This window comes from Caretta caretta, chromosome 7 (assembly GCF_965140235.1).
Source record: "Caretta caretta isolate rCarCar2 chromosome 7, rCarCar1.hap1, whole genome shotgun sequence".
Lineage (NCBI taxonomy): Eukaryota > Metazoa > Chordata > Testudines > Cheloniidae > Caretta > Caretta caretta.
The window spans coordinates 105,338,247-105,352,106 of record NC_134212.1 but is presented as its reverse complement, the minus strand read 5'-3'; the positions used below and the strand labels follow the sequence as shown (position 1 = coordinate 105,352,106).

Genomic DNA, 13,860 nt, shown 5'->3' with positions numbered 1-13,860 from the left:
GTAGATATACCCTTACAGTCCCCAAAACCAAGGCCACATGGGCCCCTGCCCTTGTGGAAGGCAGCTCTGCACTGAATCTGAGGACGGTCATGCCTGCAATAGAGTCCTGCTGACATACAGGAGACGAGAAACTCATTCATATTATCTCCCTGCAGCCTCCACTGACTCTCCATGGATTCTGCCCCCTTTCCCACGCCGGAGTCAGGGAGACACCAGTAGCCATGGAGAGCTGCCTGAAGGGAGGGGGAGGAGTTTGATGATGAGGGGGCTAATTTCAAAGCTACTGAAGCCGATGCTTGTGGGTGAGAGATGACTGGAGGGAAAGCAAGAGGCTCTGCTCCTGCCCCTTTTCCCAATGCCTGTGGAGCTCTGTGTGTGTGTGTGAGGGCTAATGGCCCCCATTGTCAGCTGCTAGCATTGTGAGCTCTGGTGCTAGATCAGGAAGAAGGTGGCTATTTGGCTGCCTTGCAATTTCCCAGCTAGCACTCCTTCGGGGAATCCCTGTTTGCTTCACATTGAAATATCAAGGGAGGCGCTGCCTCCTTCCTCACTCCAGTCCCCAGTGCTCCCTGTTGTCGAGAAATTGGAGAGAATGCAGAAAATAGCCACAAAAGTGGTCTCAGGGCTGAACAAAATGCCCATACAGTGAGAGACTTAAACCACTCAATCTGTTTAGTTTATCAAAAAGAAGATTGAGAGGTGCCTTGATCACAGTATACAAGTACCTTCATGGGCAGAAAACACCAGGTACTAGAGGGCTCATCAACCTAGCCGAGAAAGGCATCACAAGAGCCAGTGGCTGGAAGCTGAAACCAGGCAAATTCAAATTAGAAATCAGGCACAAGCTTTTAACTGTCACTGGTAGTGAAAGTGATTAAACCATTGGAATAAACTAGCAAGGGAAAGGGTGGATTCTTCGTCTCTTAAAACTGGATGTCTTTCTGGAAGACATGCTTTAGTCAAACATAAGTTACTGGGCTCAGTGCAGGAGTAAGTGGGTGAAACTTAATGGCGTGGGGTGTACATATAAGAGATTGGGTTAGCTGATCTGCTGGCCTTGTCTGGCCTTAAACTCTTTGAAACAATGAGGCAGACACAGAATAGCTCCATGAATGCTACAAATTGAAAATTTTAATAGTTATAAGGTATGGTGATGAAGGGCCAGAGCATGTCATCTCTTCTGTCCTTAAATTCTGTGAATCTATGGAAATAGTTCATTCCCTCCCCAGCATCAGACCCAACACACTATGGCAACCAAATTTTCCTGTTACTTCAGTTTGTGAGTCTTCATTTGTGCTCTATCTAAACAGCAGCGGAGGGGACTGTGATAACAGTGTGACTGTATAGAGCAAAGGCTCTTAAATTTGGCCCTCATTATGGGAACATCGATGCGCATGCTGCTATGTGGCTGCATCGTATATGAAAAAGATGTGTTTCAAGGACCAGGCTAGGAAAGAAGAGGTTTTAATATTAGCTAGAAGTGGTAACTGGGATGATGCCTAAAATAGAAAGATTCTGTATGTTATTTTAATAAATCTGTTGCACGCCACACATACAAACACACAAAAACAAATCAGAATTCCCCTTAGAATATGGTTACTAGAGAAGCCAACCCCCATTTGTGGTGTACGTGACTCATTCCCATGACCTCTCTGACAATGGCCTATTTATCCGCCCAAGTCAGATGGAAAAATGCTAGGCTGGTTTTCTGTGCATGCTCAGTGGAGTCCCCTTGATGCTATTCTTGGCAACACCATTGCCATCTAAGGCAATTCTGGTCCAGTTACAAATGTGCCTTTTAACCTACAAAGGCCCGTAGGTGGAACATGGACCTGTAATGAGGGACACAAGAAAAAATGTAGGGCAGAGCGCTTAAAATGTGCGATCAATTTATATAGTATAAAAATAAATACTGTGTGTAACCCCAGTGTAACAAGTCTATATTTCTACTTTGTCAATGTTAGAATAATTGAGATAGCAAGTTTAATGTGGAAGAGAAGTAAATTTCGGCAAAAAATGAGTAATGAGAGAGAGTTATGAGGTATAATTATTGTGGAAGCCTGGTAGCACTGTAGGTAGGGTTGCAAGTTAAGCAGCTACTGTAGCAAACTTGCAGCTAAGATAGTTTGGTCATGTAACTAGTTAATACATTTTCAAACACAACTGGCTCTGTCTATAGTAGGTGCATAGTCATGTTTGAAAAATGGGAGCTAAAACCTGTTGTTTGACATGTTTTTGAACAAGACGTATTTTCCCAGTCTACCCTATAATGCACTTTGTAGCCCTCTAATGTAAACTGCCTTTGTTTATCTTGGGTGCAGTCCAGAATTTATTGAGAGATTTGGGTGAGGAAAGAATGCTGAGTCATAATTTGGGGCTGAACTTTTCTGTGATTGCTCAGAGGTTATTTTTTTCTTTTTGGGGTGTGGGGGAAGTTTGAGATAAAGCAGTCAGCCATTTTTAAATCCAAAGGAGGGGAAGGCAGGGTGACAGCAAGGACTTGAAATTTGTCACTTACGACTCTGGTTTGAAACAAATGGATTTTGATTTAACAAAGATATCACCATATGAAAACTGTGTGTATTGAGCATGCACGGTGATGGGGCAAGGCCAGATGGCTATAGAAAAGTAGTGGGAGATAGATATATTAGCTCCAGGCTAAACAAATCCCTGGTACCAGGATAAGTGAAATGGCAGCTGCTCCAGGTCAATTAAGACACCTTGGGCCAATTAAGAACTTTCCAGAAGGCAGGGAGAATGCTAGGTTGATTGGGATACCTGAAGCCAGTCAGGGGCTGGCTGACAGTTAAAAGCCTCCCAGTCAGTCAGATGGGTGTGCATGTCAGGAGCTGTGGGAGGAAGTTGTGCTGTTGGAGAGACTGAGTAGTACACACCATATCAGGCACAAGGAAGGAGGACCTGAGGTAAGGGTGCAGTGGAGCTTGAGGAAGTGAGGGTTGCTGTGTGGAGGAAGTAGCCCAGGAATTGTACATGTCATGTTTCTAAAAGGTCAGCTACCATAGCTGATACTAATAGGGTCCCTGGGCTGGAGCCCGGAGTAGAGGGTGGGCCCAGGCTCCCCCCCCCACCTTTGCCCCCTGATTAATCACTGAGACTGGGAGACAACAGAGACTGTGCAAGGAAAGATAACTTCTCCTCACCTCCCTCACTGGCTTATGATGAAAATGGCTCAGTAGACTGTGACCCTTGTCTCTAGAGAGAGCAGGGTTACGTGGAGGGTCACAGTGAGCCTCTGAGGCTAGCAAAATCCGCTAGGAAACGCGGGACTCACGGAGTCAAGGACAGAGTATTTGTCACAATACACAGAGACTTTTCTCAGTTAAATTTTGCTTTGTAACCAATGTACTTTAGTTTGCTTATACAGTATTTCACTTTCATAGACAGTAACTGATTTTGATGCGATCATTGCTACATACATGGAAAATGCTATGTATTTTTGCATAACATGACATTGGACTGCATTGTGATGCATGTCTGTCTAAATTTTCATATTTCCCAACTGTGATTTGAGAATAAATGTTCCCAAGTTATTTTTTTCATAGATTTGCAAACATTTTGATCAGCCTTTATAGTATAACTTCTAAGGAAATGTTTAAAACTTTATATTATCTTATCTGCCATTGCCATAACATAAAAACATGTTTGGTAGGAATGTAGGACTAACTTTATGAATTTCTACATTGTTTTTGTACTGTGCCTAATCATTTTTGACTCTTCTGATTTGATTTCAAATTGTGTGGATATATACTGTTCAACTGTATAGCCAGCAGAGGTGCAGTGTGAATTATATTCAGTGTAGGATGACTTTTAATCAATATGATGACAATATTATCTTGTTTAATTTGTATGATGGCAGTATTAAACATCAAATCAAGCAGTTTATTATGTCAAGAAAGATGAAGTATGGCAGAAATAAAATTCACTTGACACCAATTTTGTCTGTATTTCATTGCTGTGACAGGCCATCATGATTGGAGACGATATTGTGAATGATGTAGGAGGTGCCCAGCAGTGCGGTATGAGAGCTCTACAAGTACGGACAGGGAAGTACAGGTCAGTGCACGTTATACACCTTACACTCCACATGGCTAATCACAGAAAGAGGGAATATGACGACTGAGTATGATTTGCTGTATTTACGTTTGTCCTCAGGTACAGATTGCTCCAGTATTCTTATGACACCTTGATTTAAAAGGGAAGGAGGAATTATGGCATTGCACCCAATGCTGTTTCAGAATAGTGCTGCAAAATGAGCATTTATGCTGGATCTGATTTTCAGAAAGGCCTCTACCAGATCTCTGGTGGTTGAACAATTTTGTTATCAGCCTGTGCAACCACTTTTTCAGCACAAACCTCTGCTTACACTATTGTTAGATTCTGGCAGGCATTAGAATTTCCACGAGCAAAAACCCTTTGGACAAAATTGTGTGTGCACAAGTGGAAGCTGGGACCTGGAGATCAGACCCACAGTAATTGATTATTTTTTAAAAAAATTCCTTTCTAGCACACAGATTATTGATAAAACTTGTTTGTGTGTGAGCAAATGAGTCATCTGTGATACAACAGCTCTTGTTTCTTTGATAAAGTCTGCCTTATGCTTACTGTATGTGAAAATGTTTGATGGGCTGTGTAAATTACTCTACGCTTGTTTTTGATATTCTCAAATTGCACCATTGTTACTAAAGACGAGGACCCCCTGTCTGCTTGGCTGAATTCCACCACGAGTAATCCAAGTGCAAAATTTAAGGGGCCAATCCTGCTAGCTGCTGAGTTCCTTGTGCAAGATGCTGAGAGCCCTCAACTTTCAGTGAGGCCAACATCACAAAATCCGACCTAATATTAGCTCTTTTGTATTTTTTGGCAAGTTTCTGGATATTTCAAGTCTACCCTGTCCAAGGTGCTATTGCAATCACAGGGCACCTCCATATGTGTGTCCATATCTCTAGGCATTTATACCACATGCATCACTGAGGATATTTGGGATATGGTGGATATTCTCTCATTGAGCACCCTATCTGCCCACTGGTCGATGGGGGCAGGCTTTTACAAATGGATCAAACTCAATTTTATGGGTATTTTCTTCTGACTGTATTTTCTTCTGCTAGGCCCACCTGTGTATCTGGGCTAGGCTCCCTTTCCCTCTCTGGATGATCTAAGAAGTCCTATCTGTTACATATCCAAAAGTACGCTCAATCTGGAAATGCTGATGCAGTAAAATGAGTGATTGTTAGTGCAGGGATCTTAATAATGTTCTTTCTTCCAGAGATAAGTAAGCAGGATGGACAGATGAGCTAGGACCCCTATGAAGTTAGTTTTCAAGGGAGCATGTCCCTCAGTCTCCACTTGATTTGGATTAGCAAAGACACAGACCTTTGAAGCCAAAATAGTACATGCTCTCCCAGTTCTTATGACAATCTGTGAGAAATGAGTAATTTTAAGATGTCTGTAGCTAGAAGCAGGTACAGTGTATTTTTGTACTCACGTTTTTAAGCATTAGTAAATAAAATCTCAAAATCAATTATCTGTCTATTTCTATAAATCTCGGTATTAACATTTTTTTTGTTTTGCATGACTGGGGTTATTGATCCCATTAATTTCCGTAGGGGAGTTTTTCAAAGGGACTTGTTGTTAACAGCTCGTCTCTCATTGATATTGATGGAGATCAGCATGCACCACTTTGAAAATCTACATCTTAATGTCACACAATCAGTTTAGGGGTTTTGTTTCCTAAAAAGAGAAATAAATTAGGATTGAAAAGTGCTGAGAACTTCAAGGGTGCTCAGCACCCCACAGGAGACCATGGAATACAGTCTTTTGGACAGCTGAAAATAAGAGTGGGAATGTTGTTTTTTCACATCAGAAAGATATTTGTTTCTATGAACCATGATTCACATAAATACCAGCTAGAGGAGAATGATCAATTGCTCTGGATAGAAGAGAATGTTTCCCTCTGTCCTTATTTAAATTTCACATTCAAATATGTGTTTGCTGCTATCCAAAATCATATACCATTATATGGGTATGAAAAATAGTGGCATCCCATTGTGAATTGAACACCTGGTGCTATTCCAATTGCTGTGTGTAGCAACCACCAATAAAATCAAACAATATGTCTTGTATACAAATAGAGACTAGAGACACTGGTTTATTAAGAACTACTATTTTAATTTACATGGAAAATAAATAAGAATACAATAGGAAACATCACAAAAAACAAATATCAAATGAAAACTGATAGGCAAGAAATTTGAAAAATAAAAGAAGAGCAAAATTATTCTGTGGTTGATTTAAAGACTAATTCCTAATACAGATTAAAAACTGATGGTGTGACATTATGCCTGGATTCCATAATTGCACATAGATATATCTTTTGCACACAGACCTGTGTGCTATGCTCAGGTACCTCTGGGTGGCACCATTGGTACATATACTTGATGTAACTAACAGTCTTTCCATGAAAGCTTAAACTAATTTTGCAAAATCAGCATACACCATGAATGCTCCACTAGGATGTTATAGTGCAGATGCTGGGTGACAGCACAGTCCACTTTCTGGAAATTTCACCCATGAAAATTTTGCAACTCACCAAACTTGAGTTCATTGTGGATGTCAGATAACTCCCTTTATGCCTGTGGACCAGAAGCAGCTTTCTCCCATTTGAGCCAGGAGGTTGCTGGCTGCCCAAAACAAAATGGAGGCAGAATCAGGCCCAAAAGCTTGTGTTCCGTGGGATAAAGAGCAAATGAGAGGAATTCTGGATGGGAACTGTTCCAGTCGTGTTTCCCAACATACCAATGAATAAATAGGGATTAGACTGTTCTCGCAAGTTACCATATATATGGCAGTTTACTCTAGCATTCTGTAAGCTGAGCATTTCCACTGTAGATCTATGGCACTGTATGCTTACCGCTGAAGCACAGACATTCTGATCTCAGTTACACTGATTTCAGGGCACCTGCACTTATTTCAGTAGGGTCATTCTGATTTACACTGGAGTACTGGAGATCAGACTCTGTCCTAAGTAATCCAGTTCTGTCTTCAGTAAGGTGTGCAGTTCTGTTGAATCCAAAAGGAGTTATGTCATCATGTGTAAATGTAGGCAGGGCTGATCCAGTGTTACCACATATCACCTTATTGAACCTTATAAACTGTTGTTTTTTTTTTTACTCTAGAGGCAACAAATGATCCTAGGGCTTAGTTTATTGAAGAAGCTATGCTGTTTACCCACAGCTGTGATAAACCCTGATATCGGAACATCCTTTTTATCAAATCACCTACATAAAAGTTTAAATACTGAAAAAAATTGAAAACCCCACATCATCATCATCATGTTCATATTACGCCTCTGGCATTTCAGGCAGTGACGAAGCTCCTCCACTCCTGTCTGTTTCTGGAAGGTCTTTCAATGGTTCCCCAGCTGTGCCTCAGGTTTTTCAGCTCGGCTTCCACAGCTCTTCGCCATGTTGTTTTTGGGCAGCCTCATTTTCGCTTGCCTTCAGGTGTCCATCTTATTGCTACTCTGGTGATGGAATCAGTTTCCATCCGAAGCACATGACCGATCCATCTCCAGTGTCTCCTGGCAATGATAGTGCTCAGATCCTCTTGGCTGCACTGTGTCAATAGATCTTGGTTTGAGATTGTTCTGGGCCAAAAGATACAGAGGATTTTTCTGAGGCAGGTTGTATAGAATGAAGATAGTTTGGACATGTCATACTTTCTCATTCCCCAGCATTCTGCACTATAAAGTAGTGTTGAAAGTATGCAGCTCTGATAAATCTTGAGTTTGGTTTTGGTGTTGTATTTTGATGATTTCCAGACTGCATTTAAGCTCCTGAAGGTTTTCCTGGCTTTATTGATTTTGTTCTGGATGTCCTGGCTTGTTCCACCGTCCTGGCTTGTTCCACCATCCTGGCTGATGATGCTGCCCAAGTATGTGAATGTTTCTCCGTTGGTGAGAACATAATTCTCTATCCATACTGGTGATGGTGAGGCAATATTAATGGTCATGATATCTGACTTATTGCGATTGATTTTCAGTCCAATTTGCTGGCTGAATGTGTTGAGTCGAGTTGTTTTTTTTTTTGTATATGGTGTTGGGTATGTGATGAGCGACATCATCTGCGAAGTCCAGGTCTTCAAGGGATGAGAAGAGTGTCCATTTAATGCCTCTTGGCATATCTTCTGTTGTACGCCGCTGTGACGTTGCACTCCATATGCTTTATGTAAATATGCTTCTGAATATGACATAACTGGAATATGCTTTACACCCTTGTATGGTGTCATTTGTTAGCCTCTAAGGTGCCACAAGTACTCCTTTTCTTTTTGCGAATACAGACGAACACAGCTTCTACTCTGAAACCTGTCATTAGAAATCTTGTAATCTACTAAGTGTGTTCATCCTGTTTGTTTGCATGTATTATTTCTATATCTGGAGTTAGGAGAACAAGATATAAACTTGTATTACTGATGTAAACATATTAAGTGGAGGCCATTAAGATTGCACCAGAAACAATCAGTTGTAAATGGCCTTAGTTACTTGAAAGCCTTCCTGTGTATGTGTGGGCCAGCCCATAGGGAACGGAGACTAGGGGTCTTACAGTGACATGTGACCATGTCCCCTGATAATGAAATCCATCTTAAATCTGGTATTTTTCCATTTAGAAGAAGGGGTGAGGACCCAGAGAGAAGAAAGATTCCCGCCTTGTGACAAAGCTATGAAAGGGGGTGGAGTAAGACAAAAGGGACTGCCAGTCATGAGAAAACCGCTGCTTACCACCTGAGATGTCTGCTGGATCTAACAAAGACTGTACCAGGGGAAAGGATTGGGCCCAGACTAGGAAGGAGTCTAGTCTGTGAAAGAAGCTTATTGGAACATCTTTGAGGGTTAGATATTACCTGTAATCAGTTTCTTAATGTATTAGGTTTAGACTTGCGTGTTTTGTTTTATTTTGCTTTGTGACTTACTTTGTTCTGGCTGTTATTACTTGAAATCACTTAAATCCTACTTTTTATACTTAATATCACTTTTGTTTATTAATAAACCCAGAGTAAGTGATTAATACCTGGGGGGAGCAAACAGCTGTGTATATCTCTCTATCAGTATTATAGAGGGCGAACAGTTAACGAATTTACCCCGTATAAGCTTTATACAGAGTAAAATGGATTTATTTGGGGTTTGGATCCCATTGGGGTCTGGGTGCTGGAGACAGGTAACCTGCTGAGCTGTTTTTAGTTAGTCTGTGGCTTTAGGGGTGTGGCCCAGACCCTGGGTCTGCGTTGCAGCAGGCTAACATGTCTGGCTCCACAAGGCAGGGTTCTGGAGTCCCAAGCTGGGAAAATGGGTTCAGAGGTAATTTCAGCAAATCAGGTGACAATCCCAAGGGGATCTCTGTGACCAAACCTGTCACAGCTGCATTATCCAGTCGATGACAATGTTGAAGAGGATTGCAGACATGACACACCCCTGACATACTCCTGTTTTGACTTCAAAACTGAGCTCACTGTGATCAACACTGCATGTATAGTTGAAACAGAAGCTTTTGATGACACTGATTATATGGAAAGGAATTCCGTATGCCCGCAGAATGCACCATAGGCTGGTCCTGTGAATGCTATCACAAGCCTTCTCAAAGTCTATGAAATTTATGTAGAGTTGCCATTGCCATTCTAAGCACTGTTCTGTTATGTTTCATAGAGTGAAGATCTGCTCTGTGCATCCACAACCTTTCCGAAAACCAGCTTGCTCTTTTCTGAAAATGCTATCAACTGCCTCTGATATACACTGGACTCTGATCTTACACAATACTTTGCTTGGCACAGATAGAAGTGTGATACCACACCAGTATCACTCTTACAATTCCACATGGGGCCAGAAAACTGAGTTTCAAACTGAAATTTCATTTTGTTAGTTGGTCTTTCAAAGGGTGAGGTTTGTGCTTTGGTGCTTAGTTACTGTGGTGATGGGTGTCATATCAGAACTTAGATAGAGAAATTGGTTTTGTGGAAGGAATAGAAAAACAGTAGGTGACTCGAGATCCATTGGGATCTTGGGATAATTTTGGAGGCTGAAGGCATCTGTATGGAGGCCTGGTGCTTCCAAGTGTTTGTCTGGGGCTTCTCCCTACTGCATAGCATCACTACCTTTCCGGGAACTATGCTCCCATGAGGGCTTCAACAGAAGCTGTTCCCAGGGTGAGCTTTAGAGTGAGGAGGGTTACCATGAAAGAATGATGACAGGATCAGCATCATCTTACACAAGGGATGGATGTCATCATAAGTGGCTCTCTCTTGGTTCTGTCCCTGCTGGATCTTCAAAGCTTAAAGTCCTCAGTGTACCTGTGGTGGGGCTTCCTGGGAACAGGGAGACCCACTGTTTCCTCCACTCCTGCATGTTCCACCTCCAGTCAATCTGATCAGCCTCCTCAGTATTAGAACTGACTCTCAAGCTCCAAATGCCGAACTTCTACCCAGTAATCAAACCAGACCCAGAGCAGGTCACTCTGTAAAATGTAACAAATTCTATCTGCAATATTTAGTTGTAATTTCTGTTTTCTCAGGTTTGAGGAGAGTGATGATGGGAACGGTCCAGGGTGATGACTGGGAGGAATTCTTTTGAGTTAATGCCGGTCACCATGTTTTCTAAGATGTAGGAGGAAGTTTTGATTGGTTGAGTGGTTCAGTTTTATACATGTGCCAAGTGATGCTATGGTGGGCCCATTGTTATCAGCTGTGAATCCAAAATGTAAAGTGATGGTCCAGTGTTTGCCCTGTCCTGCCAGTGTCATCCCTTCACAAAAGATTTCATCCATCTGCCCACTTGTGGAAGAATAGAGCTCTCTCTCTGCTATGATCTCTAGCATTTCAGGCAGACAACAGATGAGGCAGGCCCTCTCTGCATCTTGCTGCTTTACAGAGTGTATCCACTCCCATTGCATTCTGGGATTTCCTATGGGCCTTCAGAGATTTCTGCCCATCTGAAAATGGGCAAAAGGCTCAAGGGCCAGATGCGTTATTTGGAGACAGATGAAAATGTTTGGAATGCCATTGGGAAGTCTCATATTCGTGTGATTCCTGGTTAATGATATAGGTGGGGAGCAAAGTTTTCTGTGCGGTTCACTTTGGGCTGAATGTAGTGAAGACTTTGCCTGCCGTCCATAGCGTGGAGGCTGCGACATGACCACAGAATTCCATTTTGCGGGGGAGGGGGAAACAGCATGGTGGTGTCTGGATTTTCACAGCATGGAAGGCAGATGGTGTACTTATTGAATCTGACCCTCCTTAAGCAGTTTATATGAGCACCCATGTGAAATTTCCATAGCAGAGTCTTTATAGTGAATGTGCATGCAGTGTAATGAGGAACTCATACTCTGTGGAGGAAAATGGATATATGCTAATTCCACTTGCAGCTAGTTGGCATCGACATCAAACCAGTCTTTCCAAGATAACCATTGATTCTGCAGTGCTGCTTATTATTGTGATTTGTCTTTGTAGAGAGCAAGTTAGAGCAGAGCCAGAAATGTACCCAGAGGCATTTCAAACTCTCTCTCTCTCTCTCTCTCTCTCTCTCTCTGAATAAAGTCAGAAGCAGCTTTCAGATGTATCAACACGTCAGATGTGCAGGTGATTTGGAAGAATTACTGAGTTGCTTTTTTCAGAGTAACAGCCGTGTTAGTCTGTATTCGCAAAAAGAAAAGGAGTACTTGTGGCACCTTAGAGACTAACCAATTTATTTGAGCATGAGCTTTCGTTGCTTTTTGTTTACAATGATTGCTTTTAAATAGTGGACTCTGGCTGAAATAAACCAAACTACAGGGATTTCTCTGGTTCTGCAGAATATTCACTGTCCTTAAGCTTTTATTATGTATGAAATGTTGTAAACGTTTAACTGTTTGGCAGGGGTTTGGGTGAGAATTGCAGTGTAGGAATTTTGCACTGCTGTGGAATGAAGTGTTCACACAAGCTACGTTGAAATGGCATCAGTGGGGAAGGAGACTGATGTAGTCCACAAAAACCCAGCTTGTTGTATCATTCAGCTAGGAGTCCTTAAGGTTCCCTCTGGCATTCTTCCTTATACCCACCAACGGACTGCTGACAGATGACTGCAGTATCATTTCCCAAATACAGTACAGTAACTCCTAACTTCAAGTTGTCCCGGTTAACGTTGTTACGTTGCTGATCAGTTAGGAAACATGCTCATTTAAAGTTGTGCAATGTTCCCTTATAACGTTGTTCGGCAGCGGCCTGGTTTGTCCACTGCTTGCAGGAAGAGCAGCCCATTGCAGCTAGTTGGTGGGAGCTCGGAACCAGGCTGGACCAGCAGCCTCCCTATCAGCTCCCTGCTCCCCTAAATTCCCCGTGCAGCAGCTGCCCAGCAGGCTATCAATTGCCAGCAGTTCAGCTGTCCCTCCCCCCACTGCCATGTGCTGCTCCTGCCCTCTGCCTTGGAGCTGCTCCTGGGAGCCTCCTGCTTGCTGTGCAGGGAGGGGGGAAGAGGGAGGCTAATGTCAGGGTGTCCCCCTTCCCCCAACTCCTGCCCCCTGCTTACCCCTTCTCCATATAGAGCAGGGTGGGGACAGGACAGGGCTCAGGAGGGAGAGACCGCAGCTGCTGTCTCAACTTCCTGATCTTTTTAAAGGCAATGTACTTAGAGTCCGGTCAGCATACTTAAAGGGGCAATGCGCATCTCTCTCTCTCTCCCACACACAAGGTGTGTGTCTCTGACTCTGTCTGCCATGCTGTCTCCCTTCCCTTCATTCGTGCTGCCTTGTAGAGCATGAGGCTACATTAACAACAATGTGTTAACCCTTGAGGGCTCAGCTGAATGCGAGTTTATCATTTAGCAGTAAGGCATTCCCTAGGAATTATCCCACCCTCTTCCACCCGCTGACTTCACCACCTCAACCAAGTTTCACAATCATGGTTGCTGCATACAGTATTAAATTGTTTGTTTAAAACTTATACTCTATATGTGTGTGTGTGTGTATATATATATATATATATAGTTTTTTGTCTGGTGAAAAAAATTTCCCTGGAACCTAATTCCCCCCATTTACATTAATTCTTATGGGGAAATTGAATTTGCTTAACATTGTTTCGCTTAAAGTCACATTTTTCAGGAAGATAACTACAACGTTAAGCGAGGAGTTACTGTATAGGACTAATCTGTGCAATGCACTGGAAACAAAGTAAGTCTGGTTTGCAGCATTACTCTTGCACTGCAGTTCATTTAACCTTTGTGAGCTAGAGTGCAACACTGGCCATGGAGCTTCAGTCTTGCAGTAACTGATGGTATCGCCATTAATGGAGGTCCTGGAGCATTTACATTATCGAGCACCATTTTCAAGGGTTCGGGATTGGGCAGCACAGCTTCATTCCAGGTTGAAACTGTCCACTCAGTTCTCAAGGGCTTCCCCCCCAGAGCAAATTTAGCTGTTGTAATATTAAACAAAAAATCAGTCAAGCTGGTTTTATTAGATTACTGTCTCCCCAAATATTTTTCCCCTTCTCAATTTCCAAACACTTAGCAGTTCTAGAGGCTTTTTAGTGGTCCCTAGCACCAGAGGATATTAAAAACGTGATAACAGGCCCACTGTTGCTATAACCTCACAGTCTTGTTCACTGAGTCACTGTGTCACTGACCACAGCCAACCAACCATTAGCGTGCTCTCATTTTATGGGTTATGATGCAGGGCAGTGGAACCCACTTACAGGAAACAAGTCTACAGAGAAACTCCACTTACAGTGAAGCAGAGAGAAAACACTGAGTCACTACTCAACTTGATAATACTTTGTCTGCCATGAGTGCAGGGGACTGGACTAGATGACCTCTCAAGCTCCTTT

The 13,860-nt window shown here is 42.5% G+C and overlaps 1 protein-coding gene across 5 annotated transcripts in view; it reads left to right on the top strand.

The window, feature by feature from the left end:
* Positions 1 to 13,860, top strand: part of LHPP (phospholysine phosphohistidine inorganic pyrophosphate phosphatase) — a 191,707-nt gene that overhangs the window by 47,505 nt on the left and 130,342 nt on the right. For 4 of the 5 annotated variants that reach the window (XM_048859298.2, XM_075131030.1, XM_048859295.2 and 1 more), the window contains exon 6: positions 3,983 to 4,074. In XM_048859298.2, coding sequence (XP_048715255.1) covers positions 3,983 to 4,074 — 92 coding nt within the window. Of the gene's footprint in view, positions 1 to 3,982; positions 4,075 to 8,682; positions 8,994 to 13,860 lie in introns of those variants that run through there. The other variant, XM_048859299.2, reaches the window with a different exon arrangement.